This window comes from Ovis canadensis, chromosome 18 (genome assembly GCF_042477335.2).
Source record: "Ovis canadensis isolate MfBH-ARS-UI-01 breed Bighorn chromosome 18, ARS-UI_OviCan_v2, whole genome shotgun sequence".
Lineage (NCBI taxonomy): Eukaryota > Metazoa > Chordata > Mammalia > Artiodactyla > Bovidae > Ovis > Ovis canadensis.
In genome coordinates this window covers 19,085,970-19,110,312 of record NC_091262.1, presented here as the reverse complement: position 1 = coordinate 19,110,312, position 24,343 = coordinate 19,085,970, and the positions used below count along the sequence as shown (strand labels likewise).

The following is a 24,343-nucleotide window of genomic DNA, read 5'->3' as shown; positions in this document are numbered from 1 at the left end:
GCATATATACAATGTCACACATGTCAGCTGTGAGAATTGCTGGGTCAAACATACCTGCAGTTCAGTTCAGCTCAGTCACTCAGTCGTGTCCGACTCTTTGCGACCCCATGGACAGCAGCACGCCAGGCTTCCCTGTCCATCACCAACTCCTGGAGTTTACTCAAATTCATGTCTATTGAGTCGGTGATGCCATCCAACCATCTCATCCTCTGTCGTCCCTTTCTCCTCCTGCCTTCAATCTTTCCCAGCATCAGGGTCTTTTCAAATGACTCAGTTCTTTGCATCAAGTGGCCAAAGTATTGGAGTTTCAGCTTCAGCATCAGTCCTTCCAGTGAATATTCAGGACTGATTTCCTTTAGGATAGACTGTTTGGATCTCCTTGCAGTCGAAGGGACTCTCAACACCACAGTCTTCTCCAACACCACAGTTCAAAGGCATCAATTCTTTGGTGCTCAGCTTTCTTTACGGTCCAACTCTCACATTCATACATGACTACTGGAAAAACCATAGCTTTGACTAGATGGACATTTGTTGGCAAAGTGATGTCTCTGCTTTTTAATAAGCTGTCTAGGTTGGTCATAACTTTTCTTTAAAGGAGCAAGTGTCTTTTGATTTCACGACTGTAGTCACTGTCTGCAGTGATTTTGGAGCCCCCAAAATAGTCTCTCACTGTTTCCACTTTGTCCCTATCTATTTGCCATGAAGTGATGGGACCGGATGTCATGATCTTCGTTTTCTGAATGTTGAGTTTTAAGCCAACTTTTTCACTCTCCTCTCTCACTTTCATCAAGAGGCTTTTTAGTTCCTCTTCACTTTCTGCCATAAGGGTGGTGTCATCTACATATCTGAGGTTATTGATATTTCTCCCGGCAATCTTGATTTCAGCTTGTGCTTCTTCCAGCCCAGCGTTTCTCATGATGTACTCTGCATAGAAGTTAAATAAGCAGGGTGACAATATACAGCCTTGATGTACTCCTTTTCCTACTTGGAACCAGTCTGTTGTTCCATGTCCAGTTCTAACTGCTGCTTCCTGACCTGCATACAGGTTTCTCAAGAGGCAGGTCAGGTGGTCTGGTATTCCTATCTCTTCCAGAATTTTCCACAGTTTATTGTGATGCACACAGTCAAAGGCTTTGGCAGAGTCAATAAAGCAGAAATAGATGTTTTTCTGGAACTCTCTTGCTTTTTCCATGATCCAGCAGATGTTGGCAATTTGATCTCTGGTTCCTCTGCCTTTTCTAAAACCAGCTTGAACATCAGGAAGTTCATGGTTCACGTATTGCTGAAGCCTGGCTTGGAGAATTTTGAGCATGACTTTGCTAGCATGTGAGATGAGTGCAATTGTGCAGTAGTCTGAGCATTCTTTGGCATTGCCTTTCTTTGGGATTGGAATGAAAACTGACCTTTTCCAGTCCTGTGGCCACTGCTGAGTTTTCCAAATTTGCTGGCATATTGAGTGCAGCACTTCCACAGCATCATCTTTTAGGATATGAAATAGCTTAACTGGAATTTCATCACCTCCACTAGCTTTGTTCGTAGTGATGCCTCTCAAGGTCTGGCTCTAGGTGAGTGATCACGCCATCGTGATTATCTTGGTCATGAAGATCTCTTTTGTATAGTTCTTCTGTGTATTCTTGCCACCTCTTCTTAATATCTTCTGCTTCTGTTAGGTCCATACTATTTCTGTCCTTTATTGTGCCTATCTTTGCATGAAAATTTCCCTTGGTATCTCTAATTTTTTGAAGAGATCTCTAGTTTTTCCCATTCTATTGTTTTCCTCTACTTCTTTGCATTGATCACTGAGGAAGGTTTTCTTCTCTCTCCTTGCTGTTCTTTTGAACTCTGCATTCAAATGGGTATATCTTTCCTTTTCTCCTTTGCCTTTCACTTCTCTTTTCTCAGCTATCTGTAAGTCCTCCTCAGACAACCATTTTGCCTTTTTGCATTTCTTTTTCTTGGGGATGGTCTTCATCATGGCCTCCTGCACAATGTCACAAACCTCCGTCCATAGTTCTTCAGGCACTCTGTCTATCAGATCTAGTCCCTTGAATCTATTTGTCACTTCCACTGTATAATCATAAGGGATTTGATTTAGGTCATACCTGAATGGTCTAGTGGTTTTCCCTACTTTCTTCAATTTCAGTCTGAATTTGGCAATAAGGAGTTCATGATCTGAGCCACAGTCAGCTCCCGGTCTTGTTTTTGCTGACTGTATAGAGCTTCTCCATCTTTGGCTGCAAAGAATGTAATCAATCTGATTTTGGTATTGACCATCTGGTGATGTCCATGTGTAGAGTCTTCTCTTGTGTTGTTGGAAGATGGTGTTTGCTATGACCCGTGTGTTTTCTTGGCAAAACTCTATTAGCCTTTGCTCTGCTTCATTCTGTACTCCAAGGCCAAATCTGCCTGTTCCTCCAGGTGTGTCTTGACTTCCTACTTTGGCATTCCAGTCCCCTATAATGAAAAGGACATCTTTTTGGGGTGTTATTTCTAGAAGGTCTTGTAGGTCTTCATTGAACTGCTGAACTGTTCAACTGTTCAACATACATGCAAATTGAGTTTCCATTCAACATACATGCAAATTGAGTATTTCTTAAGTAAAAGTTACTGCTTTGTGCTAAGTCCTAGGACTGTTTCCAAGAAGTCAGCTTTAGAGAAAGAAGCTTGTTTTCTAATTGCACTTTAGAGTGAAGATGACATCATTACCACAGTGGGAAAGTGTAAATATTGACAGTTTTAGCCTAAAACTAAAAACAACCAAACCTAGAATGTCTTGACTCACCTGCATTCTATTCGACACAGAGGTCAATAATAAATCTGTCTACTGAAAAAATATACATGCAGTTTAAATGTTAAATGTACATTAAATTGCTCTCCATAATGGCTTAATATAGAAGTTAGCCAATTCTATAGGAGAATACATGTTGGTCCACATGTTTAGATAATTGATATTATCAATCCTCTTGATATTTGCTGGTCTAAGATGTGAAAAAGTATGATAATATTATAGATGTAATTTGCATTTCTCTCATTATCAGTGTGGCTCTGCATCTTAGCATATACTTATTGGTCATTTGTGTTTTCTCTTCAGTTAAGTATCGTATTCACAAGTGGTGTCCATTCTCCTACTGGCTTATTGTTTTTATTTGATAAGTAAGAGCCATTAAATTTATTTTGTATCTATTAATGTGTATTTAATATATTTTGGACTGAAACTCTTAACTAGACTTGCATTCATTTTTCTTCTGTCATTTGTCATTTCTTTATGTATGGTGCTTTTTATTCCAAGGTTTTAATATGATAGTCATAGTTTTAATAATTGAGATCTCCTTTTTGTTTTCTGATTGCTTCTTCTCATGGCACTCTGTACTGGTTTTTTGAGTAAAATCACTTCTCAAACATTTCTAAGAATAGTTGTTAGAGATCTGGAACTTCTATTATTTGAGTTATCTTATTTTTCACATTTCAGTTATCTTGGTCTCTCCCATTTGTTGCAGACTCTTCTGAGAAGGATGCCACAGATGAGTTGCCTCTACATACAGTCACCTCATCTGCAGTGTAACTTTCTGTAGTTTTAGCTACCTGCAGTTAATTGTAGTCTAAAAATATTAAATGGAAGATTCCAGAAATAACAATAAGTTTAAAATTGCATGCCATTTGACTAACGTGATGAAATCTCACACAGTCCCACTCCATCCTGCTCAGAACGTGAGTTATCCCTTTGTTAACCATAACCTGCCTACTAGTCACTTAGTAGCCATCTCTTATCAGACTGACTTTTGCGGTTTCACAACAGTCAAGTGATCTTTATTTTACTTTATAATGGCCCCAAGGCACCAGAGTAGTGATGCTGGAATTTGCATATGCCAAAGAGAAGCTGTAAAGTTCTTCCTTAAGTGAAAATGTGAAAGTTCTAGACTTAACAAAGAAAGGGGGAAAAAAAATCATATGCTTAGGTTGCTAAGATCTATGATAAGAATGAATCTTCCATTTATAAAACTGTGCACAAGGTAAAAAGGAATTTGCTGTCACATCTCAAACTGCAAAAGTTTACGGCCACAGTGCATGCTAAGTGCTTAATTAAGATGGAAAAGGCATTAAATTTGTACAGTAAGATATTTTGAGAGAGAAAGACCACGTTTACATAGTTTGTATTACAGGATAGTATTGTAATCATTCTATTTTATTATTAGTTATTACTAATCTCTTACTGTGCCTAATATATATATTTATCTCAGGTTGTGTATTTGTAGGGAAAAAAGCATAGTATTGGGATAACCAAAAAATTCATTTGGGTTTTTCCATAAGACGTTATGTAGAAACCTGAAGGAACCTTTTGGCCAATCCAATATATATAGGGCCCCATACCATTTATGCTTTCAGTCATCCACTGGGGGTGATGAAAGATACCCCCCAGGGATAAGGGAGTCTACTGTACATGGATGGTGTTTGCTGCTTATCAGGACTGGCTTTCAGTTAGGGGCTAGGGAATGATATCACGTGTTGGCAACCAAAATACCAGAAGGCAGAGAAGTTTGCTAGAGGTGCTGTGTCATGGGGCTGGCCACCAAATATTGTCAGGTCTCTCTCTGGAATCATGGTAGGAATGCCTTTCCTTGACCTCTTAAAATTATGTGACCATGTAACTTATTTTGACCCTTAAAATGTGAGTGACAGTGGTGTGTATGAGTATTAGGACCTGCTCCGCCGTGTTCCCTTTTTCCTCCAAGGTAACTGTGGCAGTGTGTGTTTTGCTTCTTTGCTTATTTACTACATCTAAACCAAATCTATTTATTCTCATTCAAACAATATATGAACATCCACTTGATATGAGCTTACTCTCCCTAGACCTTTTAATAAGTTCCTGCTCATTCATTTTAAGGTGATCATGAGAAGCCAAGGAGATAAACACCTGTGTTCAACCAGCCATCCCAGATGGAAAGTTTAGCGGAGTCCTTGAGTCTTGATAGCAAATATTTTGGCATTGTTACTGAAGATCCAGTCTTGGATGCCTACAAATGAATGTTTTATGCTTAGGAAGACTTCACAGATGTTGACACAGTTCGGTATAAGTTGTCTACTTCTTGTGCCCTGATCCTCCCTGATTCCCAGGCAGGCAGGATGACTTCTTGAACCAGGTGGGAGTATGGTCCTCCAGTTGATCCCCTCCAACCACCTCTCACTTAAGGGCAGCAGCACCAACTTGCAGGCACAGCCCCTCCACTTTCCAGTCCTTTCAGTGTGCTGTTGTTGTATAGTTGCTAAGTTGAGTCTGACTCTTTGCAACCCCATAGACTGTAGACAACCAGGCTCCTCTGTCCATGAGATTTCCCAGACAAGAATACTGGAGTGGGTTGCCATTTCTTTCCCCAGGAGATCTTCCCAATGCAGGGATCGAACCCACGTCTCCTGCATCCTTTACCACTGAGCCTCATAGCGTGAGGCAAGGTTTTTTGATTAAAAACAATTTTTGCTTCAGGAATGCAAAAAAAAAAAAAAACACACCTTGGAGGATCACAGCAATGGATTTTATATCACAAATCTCTCTTAGAGAAAAGTATTCCTTCTTGGGGAGTTTGAAGACTCATTGGATTCCAGGCATAGAAGACAGTGAAATATCAAAAATGAACACAAAATTGTTCAGGGTTGGTGGTGATTAAAACCTTTTTTGGAGAAATTCCCATTTAAATCATTAAACTGACCTGGTAACAAGATCTCTGAAAATTGCTGCTGTTACATGGACTTTTCCTATTCTGTGCCTAACAAATCTTGGTGTTAGCATCACCAGCAGAACCAAAGGCAACAGACGTATTTGCTAAGGTCCAAACCAGTTAACTTTCTACATTCCACAGCAAGGGGCATCTGCACTGGATGTGTGCTCATCGGCCTATTTTTAAGCTTAGATTTGGCACATGTAGTAGCACTGAAAAGGCACCTGTTTCCTTTCCTTTCTCAAGTACCCTGGTGGACAGAAGCTGATGGGCAGTGAAGAGCTCAGGGCAGACACACAGCGCAGTTGTGTCTGAATAAAGGTAATCCCTGAATAATGGGGCAGGGCATTGCTGTGCTTGGGCTCTGCTAACCTTTCCTTCTAAGATGAGCTTCTTTGCTCATGACATGGAATGATGAAATAACGAAAGAGAAAATCCCTGAAGTGAAAAGCAGGGCCTCTGTCCACAAACCAAGGACACCATCTCTCATGCACTGTCCCCGACAGAGCCCAAAGCCCAGCCCAAGGTTGGCATGAAGAGTGGCCAGCCAGGGAAAGAGTCCCAGCACCAAGCCCCAAAGCACCTTGCCATCCCTCATGCCAGATGTCTCCCCTCTGCAGATGCCAGATATCACTCTCTTGATGGTGTGAAACGGAGGGGGGAAGTTTACCCCAGGAATTCACAGGATAGAGTCACACTTTAGGGAAGACACAAGACTACCTTTTAAATTTCCATTCTAGTCTCTGCCATTAAGCAGGAGAAATCCAGTTAGAGGGACACAATTTAGTGTCATGAGGAAGCCATGGATAAAAGTTAATACTGTCGCCATTATTCTAGGAGAACATGTAATTTTTGCCATAAGGACAAGTAGTCAGGAGGAACTTCAAAATGATGTTGACCTTAAAATGATGTTGATCTTCAACCTGCCTCAAATTTTCTGAATAATATCACAAGGCAATAAGCACATTTCCCTGCAAAATACCTTTTGTCTGAACTTTACATGTAGATTATTTAGATCATATTTTTCCCTTGTTATAGGTTTCAGCAGCATTAACTTTCTTTGGAAGAAAACCATTGAGTTGATAAGGTGCCATGATGGAACATAGGTAATACCCTGGCTACACTGACTGGGACACTTTTAAACGATTGTATCAAACATGTACAAAAAGAAAAAAAAAAAAAGGTTTTTTTTTTTCCCTTTGGAGAGGGGTAATAATCTTTAAAAATGCATGGGGAGGCATTTGTGTAAGTTTTTAGTTTTTGCTATTTACAAAAGTTGTTTGTCAGAGTATTACTGTCTTTATGTTTATTCTTAATGGTTTCTCTGGTTCCAGTCAAAAATGATTTGGGAAGCCCAGGAGTCTGGCTAATATTCTGGCTCAGTTCTCAGAATGTGAGGTCAGTGCAGGTGGGCTGGACAAGGCCATGGCCTTTATCTCCAGCACGAAGACCAGGAGGGTCTTGTCAAGTGTCCTTTGCCTTTTGGAAAGCCCAGCCATGTAATGCGGAAACTTCCATTCTCTGGCAAATCTTAGCGTTTTCTGCCAAAGTGCCAGGTGAGGCTGAGGAGAGTGAAGACGTGTCCCCGGCATACTGACATGTGTTTTTGTACGGCCCCTAATCTGATGAATCTTTATCTTTTATAGACTTAGAATTGGTTTTATTCTGTAGCTTTTCCTTTAGGTCATCAGTCTTACACATAAATTACACATAAGCGATATGTGTTTATCCACGGCTTCATACATGACTCCCTCCCACTGACTCTACTTAGCAAACATTCAGGCACATAAGCGAGGTAAGAGCCCCACACCAGGCATATCACCACTAGCTCTGCTCGGAATAGCTGGAATCTTACATGAGAAACACCTGGGAACGGCCTTTGCCATCACACATGTGGACACTTTGGTACAAAGATTATTCCTGACTGAGAAAAAGAAAGACATGGTAATTGGTTTACATGCATATTGAAGTAACTGATACTATAGTTCACAGTCAGTACAGGGAAGTGGCTCTGTCGCCATCACAGAGTGGTAGATTCCCCATGGAACCTCCACGCCCCACATCTAGACACTGGAGCTCAGAACTTGGCATGAGGTACAGATTCTATAGGTAATTACTGAACAAACATGTGACATGTGGATCTATCCACATTCAATAGGGATAGATCACATCACTCTCCTTTTCAAGAACTGATAGTTTGAGAAGGTTCTCTTCAAGGACACAGTGCAAAGGGATTCGGAGCCCATGGGGCATCATGGCCAGCTCTTGGTGGGGACTTGAGTCCAGAGATGTCCTGGACTGGGTGTCCATGGACGTCAGACACCTTTCAAGTGTCAAGGAGCAGCACGCAATAATGTGAAAACGACAATTTAATGAATGAAATGAAAGCATCCTATCAAGAATTTTCAAGTTTCTAAATTAAAAGAAGCTCAGCTGTTTCAACTCAATCCAAGGCTTGTGCATTCTGAAGCCCATCCATCAGAAAAGTAATATGATAGCCAATTCAAGTGGATTCCCCTAGAGCCAAGTGGCCCAAGACCGCATCTGTTCAAAGTAGGAAGGCAAGGGGTCAGAGAGCAATCAAACACTCAGCTCAGGATACTGCGCTGGGACCTCTCCAGGACACCCGAGGGGGGCATCCTGGGGGTGTGGACACCCTCCCTGTGTAGGTCAGTTCGGGGTCCTTAGCTCAAGTATGTGGGTTAAGGACCCAGAAGAGTTCAGGCAAGGGTCAGGACTTCATATAATTGGGCAAAAATCCTGCATGTGATTCTGCTTTATCTTTTGGGTATGGTATTTTCTTTGATATTCACCCTCAGGGTGATAAGGCATTCCTCCTCTCTCCTGTCTTTAGAGTTGGGCAGAGATGAAAGTTACCTTCGTATCTAAACTGACAGGATTCTGCTTTCATCCAGTTGCCCTTGGAGTCACCTAGATGTTACACGACCCGAGGGCTTTATGCCATTTCTAAGCTGGGTTTTTCCTGCAGCCTGAAATGTCCTTCCCAGACCTCCACTGTCATTTAATTCCCACTTATCCTTTAGGGTGTGGGGGCCACCCTCATCTGTCTGCAGGGCTGGGCGAGGAGCCCCACCAGGACTTAGGGCCCCATGGTACCCCTAGAGCTGAGTAGAGCACCCTCCACCTCACATGTGGCCTCAAGCTGTTTGCCCGAGGGTCCCCTCCCTTGACTGTGACCAACTCAGTGACAGTTTTATTTCTGCAACTCAAGCTTAAAATGCGGCAGTGCTACACAAGCGTTCATAGGGTGAGTGGGCTCACAGGTGGCCGTGTGCATTATCTCTTGAACGTGCATTCCAGAATGTCAGGACTGGATTAGAGGTTTGTGTCTGATGAAACTTGAATTAGCGACTCATCCATGTGTGAGCGAGCATTCTACACACATCTTTAATAAACAGAATCTACACTGACATGAGCTGATGCTCACAGACCCCAGTCCCTAGGATTTGTTAAAGATAATTTTAGACTTCAAAACAAAGGTGTAACATCTGGCAAGCATTCAGGACAGAACTTTTAGAGGTGAGTGAAGCTAACTGAGCTTATCTTTCTCTGAAGGTTTGCTAAGACTCCAGTGAAGGAGCACTAAGTCGCATGTCAGGGTGGGGACCGCTCCCCTCCAGAGGCTTCCAGTCCACCTGCCCTGTGTGTGTGCAGAGAGCCAGGCACAGGCTGGGGTGGAGAATGCGGGGAGCAGAGAAGGACGCTGCCGTCATAGGAGGAATGGATGTGCTCGAGCCAGGACCAAAGGCCAACAAGCGCCTTAGAGCCTGTGGGGAAAGACAGTGCGTCTGTCCTGATCTAAGCGCTCTTGAGGTTGGCAGCTCTGTGGTGCACAGTGGTCGTTTATGAAGGACTATGGTGGAACCTTCCTTAGGGCTCTGAGAACTGCCTGGGGGCAGAAGTGGGCACGGCTATGCTCGACTGCCTTCCACAGAATGGAGCAATTGCAGTTCAGCTTACTGGAGCTCAGCACAACATTCAGTGTATAAACATAAAGGGTTCTAACGCTGAGTTAAAAAAAAAAAAGTCAGTAACAAACACTTGCCAGCAGCTGAGGTCTGTTCTTAAGCAGCCTTGCTGCTCAGGTGAAGCAGGAGGCAAGGTCAGTCTCATGGCAAACTGGAGCTGGAGTCCAAACAGGGACAGTGGCATCAGACGAAACAGAGAGCAGATGTCCCCAAAGGTGCAGAGCACTGCTGTCCGAATGAACTTTCTGCAAGGAAGGAGCACTTCCGGCTGTGACAGTCAATGTGGGAGCCCCTGTCACACGTGGCAACGGGGCACTGAAATGTGGCTCACGGGACTGAGGACTGAAGTTTTGGTTTCATTTAAACTAATTCTATCGAAAATCTGAATGGACGTCGGTGGCCTGTGGCGACTGCACTGGATGGTGCCGCTTTGGGGGGCGCCTCCCCCACACCGACTCGTTCCAGCGGCAGCTTCTTTGGCTTTCGTCAGAGCCGGGCAGGAGGCAGAGGTTCCCTCCAGAGGCCTGTTCCACAGCCTGGGCACCCATCTTCCAAGTCCAGAAACCAGTCCTCACTGAGCCGGAAGTGTAATTCTCACCTGTGTGTGGCTCTGGTTTGGCAGTCAGGATTCTGCAGAGTGTCTGTGTAGTAGGAGCCCTTTCTGTGAGGTGTCTAGAAATAGCCTTTGCTCCAGGCCAGGGCTGCTGTCCCAATAGAGAAAGGCGGCTGTGCATGGATTCTCCTCTCTGCTCGCTCAGGTGGGACGGGGAACTGTGATCCTGTCCCCGTACCAGGGGAACGTGCCTGAAACACCTCCATCCCAAGCAGCTCTGGGAATTAGAAGCTTCTCAGCTCAGCTCCACTCAACGAGTTATCCTGGTGCCGTAATCCTTGGCGGTGTCAGGGGAAGGGACACTCACTCGCCCTCCGGGTGACTTGCCCGCCTAGTGCTCCTCTTGCTGAGTGGGTGTCAGCTACTTCCCTGGACATTGTAAGATGGCAGCCACCAGGCAGGCGATCAGAAACTCTCCCACCTCTGGGCAAGGCAGCCCCCACACACAGGCTGTGAAAGCGGTTCCAGCGGAAAGACTGTGCTGCTGATCACCTGAACCCTGCGACTTCTCCAGGCCCGGGCCGGGGGCAGGGCTACATCTGGGACACGGGAGTCACAGGGGCTCTGCAGCCCCAGCCAGCAGCCGCATCACGGACCTCCCGGAACATGGGGCTTCAGGCATGTTTAGGGATGTGTGTAAAAGTTATCCTTTTATTGACGGAAAATTCAGAGTCAGAAAAGAACCTCATCATTTTACGTGGGTAAAAACGATGTGGACAAGTGTCTTTGTCGTCACCTTTGTATGTGGGACAGACAGACGAGCTGGCACGTGCTGAGGGGGGCGGGGGTGGGGGGAGGCTGGTGGGACAGGGAGCCACTGCATGAGAAAGGACCTCGGGAGCCAACCCACAGCACTGGGGCAGGCTATTCACATCAAAGAACCTAAATATGTCATTCTGGCTATAATGTTTTTCTCTGCCTTTCAGAAATCCTAAGACTAAAGTGCAGGGTGCCCTAAATACTACTGTGGGGGCATGCTCAGTCACTCAGTTGTGTCCAGTTCTTTGCAATTCCGTGGACTGTAGCCCGCCAAGCTCCTAAGCTCCTCTGTCCATGGGGATTCTCCAGGCAAGAATCCTGGAGTGGGTTGCCATTTCCTTCTCCAGGGGAATCTTCCCAACCCAGGGACTGAACCTGCGTCTCTTGCATCTCTTGCAATGGCAGGGAGATTCGTTACTGCTGTGCCACCTAGGAAGCCCCCCTAACTATTATTAACTAGTCCTTACATGTAAGATGCAAGGAAGGCAAGCGATCATTGACTCTGGGCAAGAGAGGACCCACTAAGATTGGCTTTGGGGCAATAAAACGCACAGCACTTGCAGGCTGTCCGGTTGCTGCAGCAACACCTCGGGCCCGTGCTCACCTGTCTGCTCTCAGTGGCCGGGGTCACCTTTACCGAGGCCCGAGCTCACCTGTGCCCCGAGCGTGGCTGAAGTCGCCCTTGACCACGCGGCAGGTCTTGCCGTCCCCGCTGCAGACCCCACACCGGTCTTCCTTGGCCGCAGACCCGATGATGCCGTCACAGCCGATTTTCTAAACAAGCAGAGTGCTGGGTTATTCTGAGTGCAGCACTCAGAGGTACGCCCTGCAGGGCTGACTCTCCATGAGACCCAGCAGGCTGGCGCGGGAGGGCTCACACCTCCAGAGGCCCAAGCAAATATTTTAAAACCAGGAGAGAAAAAGAATACAATCCAGCTTGTATTACGTTTGCTCTTACACCACACAGTCATCAAATACCTGCGTTAGTGTCTGTTAGGGAGGAGGGATCTGTGAAGGCCCAGGGGCCTGGAACTCAGGCTGGGGCCCGGGCCAGGCCCTTCCAGAGCCGCCCAAGGTGGGACCATGGGGAGAAGGGAAACCAGTTCCCACACCTCCCGGCACGGCCAGTTTCACAAGACCCATGATCCCCTTGGAGCTGCGTGAGTCCGTGATTCTGCCTCGGCTGGAATAGCCAACAGTCTCAGAAGACACGGCAGACACCATAGTGACTTTTCTGCTGGAGTCGGGAATCCCAGAGCCCACTTGGGCCGGCTGGGCTTGAACCCCCTAGTCCTCAGTCAGGGGGATTTAGCCCAAGAAGATACCCTGCTGCTCAAACTTTTTCAAGGAGGCCTGTCTGAGGGCAGAGGAGGGTCACCCTGACCCTGGCTGGCCCCAGGGAAGCACAGTCAGTTCATAAAAAGTGGGAAAAGGTTGTGAATTCCTGTTTCTCCTTAAAAAAAAAATTCATGAGACTTTTATGGTCTGCAAAATAACATACCTGAGTTTATGTTACGGTAAACACTGGTGTGTTTAATTATTTGCTAGTTAAATTGCTAAAATGTCTCTCCACCCTTCTCCCCTGGAGTAAAGAATTCCAGAACAAGAACTGAGTCTCCACTGCCCTGTACCCTGCATCAGGCCATGAAGGGTTCTAATCCAGACAAGCCAGGCCCAGGTGACTGCACCCCTTCTTCCTCTGTGTCCCCGCTCCCACGGGGGCAGGGCACGGAGTAGAGCCAGCTGCACCGCAAATCTCCTGGAGGCGAAGGTTTGGCCCTGCAGCTCACCCACTGAACCAGAACCCTCTGTTTCATAAGGGCAGTGATTCTTAAATGTCAAGGTGCATCTAACTCACCAGAAGGGCGGCGAAAACACAGATGTAGGATCCACTCCTGGAGTTTCTGATCCAGCAGGGCTGAATGGACCTGAGTATCTCTATTTCTGTGAAGTTCCCGAGTGCTGCTGTGGCTGCTGGCCAGGACCACACTCAGAGAACCCTGGCACCGTGGCATGCTACACGAAGCACAAATGAGGCTTCCCCGTCTCCAGGTACTCTTAGCTCTAGACTCCTCTCACACTGGTTTTCTATTACTCTCTTAATCACACTGTGGCTCAGCAATAGTGGGTCTCTGATTTGAGCAGGTACCACTGATATCTCAGTCAGGGTGTCCGGATAAAAGTTTTCTGGATACTCTAAGCTAATAGCCCTCCTGATCTGGACAGCTTTCCCCAGCCCACCAAAGGCACCTGGCAAACCTAGGGGCCACACAGTGAGTGTCTGCAGGGCCAGGAGCAGTTCTCACCTCCTGCCTCTTGGCCCCAGGCTGGCTGGGGAACCCTGATGGCCCCAGGCTGGCTGGGGAACCCTGATGGCCCCAGCCTGGGACTGAGGCCACTGTAAGACCTTCTGGATAAGGTCAGGCCTCTCCCCAGAGCATGCTGGGTTTGTGAGAATTTTGAAATGCTCAGAATAGGGAAGCTAAAAGAACACCAGAAACACTACCTTTGGGAAAAGGAGATGTTGGGGGAGAATCCATGCCAGAATTTCAAAAGGCTACTTGTTGTCTGGCTGAGATCGTGTGTATGTGGCTGTGTGAGCGCATGTGTGCACTTGTGTGTGTGAATATGTGCTCAGTCGCTCAGGCTCCTCTGTCTATGAAGTTTCCTGGTGAGACACGGCTAGGAGGCGAAGTCTGCATTTCAAATCTGCCAGACTAAGAATTCACCTGGATACCAGACTGACAGGCATGGGAGGAGCTTCTGGGAGGAGCAGGACAAGGGAGTCACTGGGAAGAAGGGCACCACTTTCCCAGATGATCAAACCGCTTTCCCTCCCAAGAGTCCCCTGAAAGAAGGATCTTGGGGGCAAAAGAAAGTGAGAATAAGGAAGGGCAGCAGTGCAAATGAATGCTCGCAAAGCCCCTGCATAGACAGAGCAGCACCAGGTGTCCTTGGGGGCCTGCTCCCCTGACAGGAGACACTGCCGCCGCTCCGGACAAGCAGAGGCAGGTAGGGGGCCCACGGTGAGAACCACTGTGATACTCACCATTTGCTCCTGAAACATAACATAAAGAATGCTGCACGCTTGCTCAGTAGCAGGCCCCAACTGACACCGAGTTAGACCTCATGGGATCCAATGTTTAAGAATATGCAATGTTTGGAATTGATTTCTGTTTATTCAGGGATGAAGTCACCATCAGTTGGGGGCCTGGTGAGATGAGACTGTCCACAGGACTGCTGGGCACCCTGCAGCTTTGCAACACTTGGGTATGCTTGGACTACAAGGAGCCAGCCCTCGCCTCTTTTCTGAGAGTCCAGGTTATTCACAGGTAAGTCCAGGGGCCCACTGTCAGCATCTGTTTCTCTCAGGAGGTATTGTACCATCCTTTCCAAAACATAAGCCCCCCTGCTTATATTTTCATTGGGGTGATGACTCTTGAGGGCTAAAATTAGTCTACCAAGATGGTAGGCCCTTCCACACAGTCCTCACTCAGCACCTGCTAAAGGAACAATGCCTCCTGGTCTGACCAGCTGTGGTCAATGTCCAGAACAGAGAGATGACCTCCTGGGCCCAGGAACACAAGCTCACCAAACTTCAGCACACTGCAGGCACCTGGAGGCCTGGGTAGTTCACCCATTGCCCAAGGATTTGTGTTGCTGCTGAATTCCCAGGTGAGGCTGCAGGCCCAGGGCCTCATAGAAGACCACTGGGCTAGGTTTGGAGCTCAGAGAGGGACATTCTTGGAGACAGCCACTGCTGAGAGACCCCCCCACCCGTGTCCTGAAGAAGTGTCCCCTCCCGTCAGGAAAGGTCCTGTGTCTGGAGCTCCCACTGGAGCTGTGCCCCTGAGCCAAAGCAGTTCTGGGCTGAGGACCCCTCGACAGATGTGGGGGCCTCCCTCTGCTCTTGGAAATGGGGCGCACTTACAGTGGTGCTCAGGTCAAGTAAAGAACTTATGGGAAACTCCATCATGACAGAATGTCAGGTTATAAATCCCAAAACACTGTGGTGAGGGCCTCACAGATCACCTGGATGCCGGTTTATGGCTGTTCAGAACTTCCGACTCACAGGTCTCCACCCAGGAAGCAGAGACCCAGATCTGGAACCTTCAGCATCCTTGTTTGTAGGACTCACAGCATCTTCCGTGTTAAACTGTCAAAGGCTGGATACAGGGGGAAGGTTCTCCATTATTTTCTCTTCTTTCCTTACCCAGCATTCTGCTTTAATCTTAAAAACTAGCTTCTTCTGTTAAAACTTCACCTCTCAGAACAGAAGTGTCCTCAGACATGACTTCAGATTGTAGCCAGCTGGCTTCTGGATTAGGGAAAAGCTACCTGGCAGGTGGGCAGTCAGCTTCTCTTCTGAAAATGCTGTGCTAATGCTAATGCATGAACTGAGGAGAGTTACACATTTGGATATGAGCCTCAGTTTTCCCATTCTAAAAATGAGAGTATTAACCTCAGCCTCTGAGGGTTGCTGCAGAAATTACCTCTGTTCTGGTTGGAGAAACCCAAGCTCACCTCTCAGGCCCAGATGAGAGGTGGGCCCTGTTGGGATGGATGGAGCCTGCTCCTGGGCCACCTTCCTTCTATGAGGCTGTGGGACAAGCTCCCCCTCCTCCAATCTGAGCAGAGTAGGACTCAACAGGTAATTGTCATCTCTCCCTTTTCTGCCACAGACTCCCTCCTCTCCAGAAAAGGCAGAGGGGAAGGAGAAGGCAGGCAGGACTACATCTTCCCTCTCTGCACACGAGCCAAGTGCAGAGGCCCATGTGCAGGCGGGCTCGCCTGTAATGTCAAGCAGACCCACCTGCAGCAGGTCGTGGTCTGTCCCCATGGAAGTCTCAGGTCAGGTACACAGAGGGATGCGGGCAGGGTCACCCTGCAAGTTAATTCTTCGGGGCACCCAGGGGCTGGGACAGTTTTGCATGCTGTGCTCTCTGCCTGGTATCATTTTAGATGACAACTGCATTTAAAGGCAGGGCATGCATGTCTCTGAACAGCAGTGAATCTGAAAACCAAGGGGCAACAGCCAGACTTGGAGATCTGCCAACAGTGGTATTTCCTGCCTCTGCTACAGCGTAGTTCAAGAAACACATTATACACTTGGAAGAGGTTGGATTCTCTGCTCCCCCCGCCCCCCGCCCAGATGCTGACTGTCACAGGAGATTTAATGACTGTTTATGAGGTTTGGTGTTCTAGTGGACAAGATGACAAAACCAAAGGAAACTCCAAACAATTCACTCTTGCGTCTTCCCATCTATCCCAGGGATCACTTTTCCACATACACTAGGAAAACCTGCTACCCGTTTCAGAGCTTTCAAAGCAGTTGCTAGTCAGCATCTGTTGGTCAGAGCCCTGTTCTGCTGACGAGCCAGGGTGCGTGTGGCACCAAGGGGAGGACACTGTCCAGGATGTACTTAACCAAAGGTTCAGGATGGCTGGGACCTGGCGGGAAAGGCACAAGTTCTTTCAGTAAAGATAGTTCCTACGGAACATGCAAAAAGCCCAGGAGAGCATTAGTACTCAGCGCTGTGTTCTGGAGGATGGGGAAGGATGGACCATGAACAGCACAGAAGTGAGGAATATCCACTTCAGTGCTAGAAAACCTGAATGCTTTCCCCGGCATCCTGCCCCTGTCGATGGACGATCACCAGCCACAGATAACCTCCTGGTCACCACATCCACTGACCATGTCTCCATCCTCATCTTTGGCCAGTCACTCTTTAGCATCTGACTCCCCATCTGTGCTGTGCATTGATTCATTCACCCAAAGCATGGTCACGTGCCTGTTCTGTGCCAGACCAGGAATAAAGATGCTAAGACAGAGGCCGAGTAGGCGGCAGCCTGTTGTGTGCTTCTCCCGGGCCCCGTGGATGGCTCTGCCCCCTCCTCTCTTGCCCTGGACTCTGCAGAAGCGGGTAGCTCTTGTGCCCCTTCTGCTCCTGATTTTCCTTGGTAACGTCACCTTCTCCTTAAGCTGCAACCATCACTCACGTGCAGACGGCTCTTAAACCTCATACTTGCCCCCCACCCAGGCTCACGGGGGGCTGGTCTGCTGAAAATCTGTACTCCCCCTGACTCTCCGGCCAGGACACTGACCTCAGTGTGGCCACCCTGAGACACCGGCTCCTCCTCTGTAGCTGCCGGCCCCGGACTTCTCAGTTCAGGACACCTCCGCCCGCTCTCCTGGAACTCACAGACACGGCCGCCTTCCCAGCCCCGACCCGAGCCCTCCAGGCCGCTTCCAGTCCTCTTCTTGATACACTCACTCAGGTGCTGGCTCACGGCTTGCGACCCCTCCGGCGTCTGTTTCTTGTCTGTACTCATGGCCACTACCCAGGTGAGGCCTGATTACTCAGCAAAGGGCTGATCACATGGGTTTTCTCTCTTCTGCTCCAGGACTAACCCTCACTGGGGAGGGTCGTGGCCCTGAGCAGGTCGTGGCCATGGACCCCACTGCCTGGTGAGCATGCCTGCGTTTCCTTGATCTCATCCAAACCCCTTGGCTGCTCTCCCTCCTCCTCCTGGCGTACACTGTGGCCCACCGCCTCCCACCTGCTCCCACGAGCTCCACCACCAGAAGAAACCCGGAGCCCCACTGCCGCTGGCCAGGCCCTGCACAGCCTGGGCCCTGGTGCCTCCCACTACCCACCCCTGTTTCTGGAAGGCCCGGCCTACCCCCTGCGTCCTGCGAGGAGCACTGGCCCCACCCCAAGTCTCCACCGGCCAGCTCTATCTCTTCACAGGGCCCTGCCATGCCACCCACAGCTTACTTTCCATGACCCTGTTTCCCTCCTCACATGGGCCAGACTGAGGGGATGACTGGGTCTGTGAGTGTACATGTTCCTCGTCTGCACCGTGTGTGGGGACTGGGACCCTCTTGGTCCTGCCGAGCACTGCACGCCCAGCATACTGCCCAGCGCATGGAATGTTCTTTCTGCTCTTTCTAAACCCAATCTCTCACCAGCTCTTGATCATACCTTCACCTGTGGTCGTTAGGGTTTCACGAGTCGGTCTTACCTTCCCACAGATGGACCATAAGCCTAGGAAAGAGGGTGTCTTATAAACCTGTGTTCTTGTCCTCACCCCAAACACAGTGGCCTGCGTGGTAGGGAGCACAGAACGCATGTTCAATGAAAGTATACCAATGCCGACCTCTCATCAAGCTGGGGGAACAGGAGGCTTCGGTTTTCAAACCAAGTCCTCTGCCTTCTCTTCTGCACCACCAGCCGGACAGCACAGTGCATTCCCTCAACCATGCCGTTTCACCTTCTCATGTTTGAACTGGGACTTCCTCACACAGATTTCAGTGGTCCTCGTTTGTGTTCATGTTCCTGGCTGAGAGGAGAAGCACTTCCTTTCTTCAGCTTAATGGCCATCTTCCAACCACTGCCCCTCTCTCTCTGCTGTTAGAGGGACATCACTGACTTCTTACTTTAAATTTAATTGCTGCCTTCAGCCAGCGATGCTGACCCCTCCTGGCCTCTCCTGGGCTCCCAGGTCACTCTACCAAGTCTTGCTGGGCTCGTCTTCCTCCTTCTGGCCTTCACCCTCGTCCTGCTAAACTGCACCTCATTTCTTCAGAAGGATGCATGGAAAATAAAATTTCTGAGTTCTTCCATGTCCCAAAATTATTTTGCCTGCATGCTTGGTTGATCATTTGGCTGCATACAGAATTCTGTAATTATCTCAATTTTCTTGCCAGGGTCAGTTTTCCTGTTTGTTTTTCTTGGTCTTTTCTCATTCCTGCTGCTGGTTTTCTTCAGGGAGCCGATGATCTCTGGCTGACCACTTGTATTTATGAATGAGGCACAGATGGCCAAGTGACGGACCACTTTGGATGCAGGGTGGCGGGCTTCCATTCGGGCCAGGCAGGAGGGAAGCTGGACTCTGCCCTTAGTCCCAGAGGGTGGGCACTGCCCTGGAGCACTGAGGTCCCTTCCCTGTTCCAGCTGCCCTTGAACAGCTTATCACATGACTTTGGGAAAAAGCTTGAAGATAATTCCCTAACAGCTTGTCAAGCTCCAAGTCCCAGGCCAGGCATGGTCACCAACCGTGACTCACTGTTTGCAGCCAGCTCCTCACTTCCACCCTCCATTCCCAAGTCCTAGACTTCCTCAAGCTTCTTGCTTTCTTTTCGGTGTGACTCTCCATCTGTTCCAGCTTTGGCCTCTGTTCCTTCAGTAAAACTTCCATCCACTTCTGCCTTCTTGTCAAAGGATGGCCTCTGCTTTTCTTCACCACCATGGTGTGTGCTATGCTGCCTTAACCATTGGGTTAATGGAGTCCTGGGATGGAAGAGGGGTGACCATGTGGCTTAGTCTACAGGCTTAATCCGAAAGTTGCTATGGGAGGTTAATCAGGTGAAAGGGATGCAGGGTATGACATCAGAGGTGTAAGCACTGCTTTGGATAAAGGTCTGGCACCAGTAATCACACACTTCAGGGTGTCAGCTGAAGGGTGAAAAGCAGCAACCAGGTGGGCATATTGAAACACCTACCCATACATAAACACCCAGTAAAGCTTCCTGCAAGGAGATCCAACCAGTCCATCCTAAAGGAAATCAGTCCTGAATATTCATTGGAAGGACTGATGCTGAAGCTGAAACTCCAATACTGTGGCCACCTGATGAGAAGAACTGACCCATTGGAAAAGACCCTGATGCTGGGCAAGATTGAATGCAGGAGGAGAAGGGGATGACAGAGGATGAGCTATTTGGATGGCATCACTGACTCAATGGACATGAGTTTGAGCAAGCTCCGGGAGCTGGTGATGGACGGGGAAGCCTGACATGTTGCAATCCATGGGGTTGCAAAGAGTTGGACACGGCTGAATAATTGAACTGAACTCAACTGAGAGCTTCCTGCATGCTTGTGACCCCTTCTTTACACAATGGGACTCTGAAGTCAGAGTCTCTTATAAATCTCCAAAATCCCATCAGTAATTCTACTTGCCTAGTAGAAAACCACTGTACACAAAATAAGAGATAAATAAATTCTGGACATTGAAAATGGTCCATTGAAATGGGCTCCAGGTTCCAGAATCACTTAAGTCCCTAAGAGCCAGTGACCCACCCAGTCTTCTTTTATTCTTTGTGAAATGCAATCAGAGACTGTCTGTCCTTCAAGATAGCTCTTTGGAGAACACAGATTATCAGATACCATCCCTTCACTGAAGAAGCTTACAGGCCCTGAAGGTGTTTTGCTGTTCATCAAACAAGGGATCCATACATGAGCTAGCGTCCCAAGGAAACGTGACTGCAGTTAGAGCACGCTGGCTGCAAGTATACATAAGCTGATGAAGCCAAACACATCTGGCCCCAGACGAGTTCAGCTGTTTGACTCACCCCTTACCGGTCAGCAGCTTTGAGGCAAGTTGCACATTAGAGGGATATTAACTTGATTTCTTTGCTTCTGGAGGCCAAAAAGAGGAATCATTAATGATGGGACTCCTGATTTATAGGGACTTGCTGAAAAATAGACAATGTTTGTGTTTCTTCCCCCAACTCACTCGCACTTTTATGAGCACTGTTAAGTTTCATTTTAGCATGTTAAGTAATTTGTGACTCACTGAAATGAAACTCAACTTGGTCCTCATAAAACAGAGTAAAATGGTATTTCCATGTTTCATGTTATGGTTTGAATCAGCCTGCTATTTGGAGCTCAGTGGAATCTTCTCAAAAGGCCATTTTGGAGCCTCTTGTCCCTGCCGTTCCCCACCAACTAGTCACCATGCTTCTCAGAATTTCCCAGAACTCCTTCCGCTACCCTAAAATAGCAAAATTTACAGCTGCAGAGAACAGCAGGAAAAGCTAACAAGTAAACCACAGCAGCATTTCCGTAGTGCTCTCTTACATAAAGCATGGAAGATTTCTACCTTTTTCCACTATAATTAGGTGATGGCATCAATGAACAGGTCAGACCCTCTGCTCACAAACCCCCTAAGGTTTCTTTTTATTAATAATACTATTCTCCTTAACCAACATTCCTTGCCTGACTCATTTACAAGGACCACAGAAATCCAGAACTTTCCACTTTGGCAATCACTATAACTAAGCATAAATACTATATTTGTATTTAATTTCTTACAGTCTTACTTAAACATGCTTAATGGTATTATAAAACTTCATTACTAATTTGAATTTCTGTGAGTACTGAGTTAACCATGGGCAAAAGTAAACCTTCACAGATTCCCTCTGAAGAATGAGCACTATTAGAAAAATTACAGATGGGATTTAACTTCCTTCAGAAAGCCAGTTTCTCTCATGAGGTGCTTGCTGGTAGGTGCTGATGCCACCTGCCAGGACAGTGGCCTTCTGCGAGGACTGGTGGGCTGCCTGGAGGCAGTGGGTCACTGGGGGGGGCATCCATGTAGAGGTGATGGTACTTCCAAGAACAAGCATGGGTCTCCCCACTGTCAGGATGAGGCTCCAAGGATCATGAACCCCATCCACTGTAGTGCACCGTGAAAGGGGCCACTGTCTGCACCTCTGCGCTCCCCAGCGCCCCTGCCTGGAGGGGCTGTGCTGGTTAGCGCTAGTCTCAGCGCAGGGTGAGTAAATATGATGGAGATGGTGGAAGAGCCATTTGAGATGGACTCGGAGGTGGTAACGGGATAGAGGTGGGAGCAGAAAGGCAAGTGTACACATGGCATCCCTGTCACACTCAAGCGCAAGCCTGGCTCAATGGTTCCCTGATGGGGTTTTGTAGATTTATAAGAGACTTAAAGCTATTAGAATACCTTGGGTGGCCTCATGAACACCCAGCTGTACTCACAAAAGAGCTGAGAGTTTTGCTCTCATGGCACAGGGGAGCCTCTCTAATTGAAAAGGCTGTAATAAGAACTAAGATTGTGGAAAGGTCACATTGGCACTCACTGCCTAGAGCTGAAATCATGAATGGCCTTTTAACATGGACCCCGCTGGCCAGAAAATGTCAGGATGCTTAGAATTGTTTCCACATTGGTAAGAACACTGCAGAAAACGCTGCTGAGAGGCTGGAGGTGGCTCAGCTGGTGCTGCTTTAAAGAACACACGTGCTTTTAACTTGGGATATGTTTGCTAAAGGAACATACATACTTGGGCCGCACTGTGGTCCCTGCAAGTGTATGTTGTAATTTATGATGGAAACAAATCTCGCACTTGACTTGTTAGCAGGTTTACCGAGAAGCAGAACCATCAGCAATTTCTCATTTCAACGATAATGATAAGATCCTGGTTCACACTGCCCAAGGCTCTGTACATTCTTTGCTACAACATGGCAGCCCCAAGGGCCCATCACCCCTCCTTCCCTGGGAGGGTGCCTGGCCAAGGCTCTTGGGCACCAAGTGTCTATCGCCCTCACATATTTATATTTGATAACAAAGCCACACAGTGCCAAAGGAATCTGGACATTGTCAAGTTTTTCCCTGAAAAATTCCAGTCTTGGACTAGTTTGGACTTTGCAAGGGGAAAAAAATCCACTAGGGTTAAAATCATTGGCATCCTCTCTCCTTTCTCTTTTTGCCTTCTTAAATGACATCTTTCATCACGCTAGTGAATCACAGATATCTAACACCAGGATGGGTTTGTGGATCATATTCCAGCGAGTGGAGCCCCAAAGCCAGGCATATTCACCTCCCTAGGTACCACCTGTGAAGGCATCAGCTCAGTTGCACTATGTCTTTGACAGCTAAACAAGCAAAGCTTGCCCCCAAACACACACTCATGTACATCCTCCAGTCCACCTAGCAGCCTACCTGCTCTTCCCTTTGTCATGATGTCCAAAGTTACTCTAAGATGTTTGTGATGATCATGTTGCCACTGCTCTTTCAGCACCTCAACTCTTGGCTGGCTCAGTCACTGCTGAGGGAGGGAGGGGGTGCCAGGCTGCAAGAGGCAACACCACCCGCGGGATGCCTTCTTGAGAAAGTCCACTCACCCAGGCCTCCTGAGGCCTCTGCCATCCCACACTCCCCCTGGAGGGAGCCTCACCTCCAAAACCCTGCCAAGGACACAAGGAAAACACATCACCTGGCACCTGCCATGCACGCAGAGATCCGTCTCGTAGGGCCCGCAGGGCGTGCCGTCCAGGACTCTATCGGCCACCAGCAGAGGGGACTCCTTCCCAAGGGGTGAGCAGTAGAGTTCACACGGCTTATCTGAGGAGGGAAAGGGGTGGACATTGATGTGGGAAGGGTCTTGGGCGCCAGGTGGGGTGCAGATGCTTGTAGGCGCAGGCCAGTCCAAGAGATGAGAAGTTGGCATGGGACCGAGGTCACAGGAACAGGGCACATGCTGCACCCACCCCTTTGAACACGTGACCCAGAAAATGGAAAAAGACCCTCCTCTGACTCAGGGGAACGATACGCAGAAGTGAGAGCACTGTGGGCTTTTCTTCACGTTGTTTTCTTTATCCTTTGCAAAGATACAGTATTTCTTTTCCCTTAAAGTACTTAAAAACACCAGGCTGAACAAACATTTTGTGGAGTGCTAACCTCTAAGCAAGTTGAATATTTACCAAGGGTGGGCCTGGGGTGGGGAAGGGAGAGGAGGCGGCCTCCCAGCAAGGGGAACGGCCATGGGGTGTCTCCAGAGTAGTGGCTTTTGCTGAAGTTTTAGTGCCCCTCAACCACTGGATAAAAGCTGCGGGGCTGTGCTATGCAGCAAGCAGGTCCTGGAAGAAATGGTGTAGGAATAAGGAACAGAAAGGGGACACATGAGTCTCTAGGACAACTTGTAAGAGCCATTTCCCCAGGCACGATGGAAACCCTGATTTCTCCTGCTGCTGCTAGAACCAAATGCCCTCCCAGAACATGCCATGATCTCACACCTTTACCTAGATTGTTCTCTCTGCCTGGAAATTCCTCCATGCATTTAGCTGTCTGGAATATTTCTGGCACCCCAGAAGCTTCTACCCCAGAGCCCTCTCTTCTCATGCCACCTCTGACTTGCAATCTCCACCTGCACTTTGCACACACCTCCATTAGAGCCCTCAAGTCCTACTGTCTGGGATTTCTTATAAGGTGAGTCCTTTCGCTACGTAAGTTTGAAGGGGGTGGGTTGCAAATTACCTTTAGATTAAAGAACTGATGGAAATTGGAGCCCTTGGAGGACAAGGAATCAAACTTTCATCTTTGGTCAGTCCCAGGATCTGCCTCACAGAAAGACTTGGTAAATATTTTCATCTTTTGGTATAAACTTCAGAGTCAGTTTGTTGATAGCCCCCAAATGACCTGCTGGTATTTTGACCAGGATTACTTAATTTATAGATCAAACTGGAAAGAAC

The 24,343-nt window shown here is 47.8% G+C and overlaps 1 protein-coding gene across 7 annotated transcripts in view; it reads right to left on the bottom strand.

Annotated features, from left to right (window-relative positions):
* ADAMTS17 (ADAM metallopeptidase with thrombospondin type 1 motif 17) overlaps positions 1-24,343 on the bottom strand; it is a 398,399-nt gene that overhangs the window by 93,900 nt on the left and 280,156 nt on the right. For 4 of the 7 annotated variants that reach the window (XM_069559121.1, XM_069559122.1, XM_069559124.1 and 1 more), the window contains exons 14-15: positions 23,089-23,216; positions 11,726-11,846 (exon numbers count right to left, since the gene is read on the bottom strand). In XM_069559121.1, the coding sequence (XP_069415222.1) occupies positions 11,726-11,846; positions 23,089-23,216 (249 nt within the window). Of the gene's footprint in view, positions 1-7,566; positions 7,636-11,725; positions 11,847-23,088; positions 23,217-24,343 lie in introns of all 7 variants that reach the window. The other 3 variants (XM_069559119.1, XM_069559120.1, XM_069559123.1) reach the window with 1 other exon arrangement.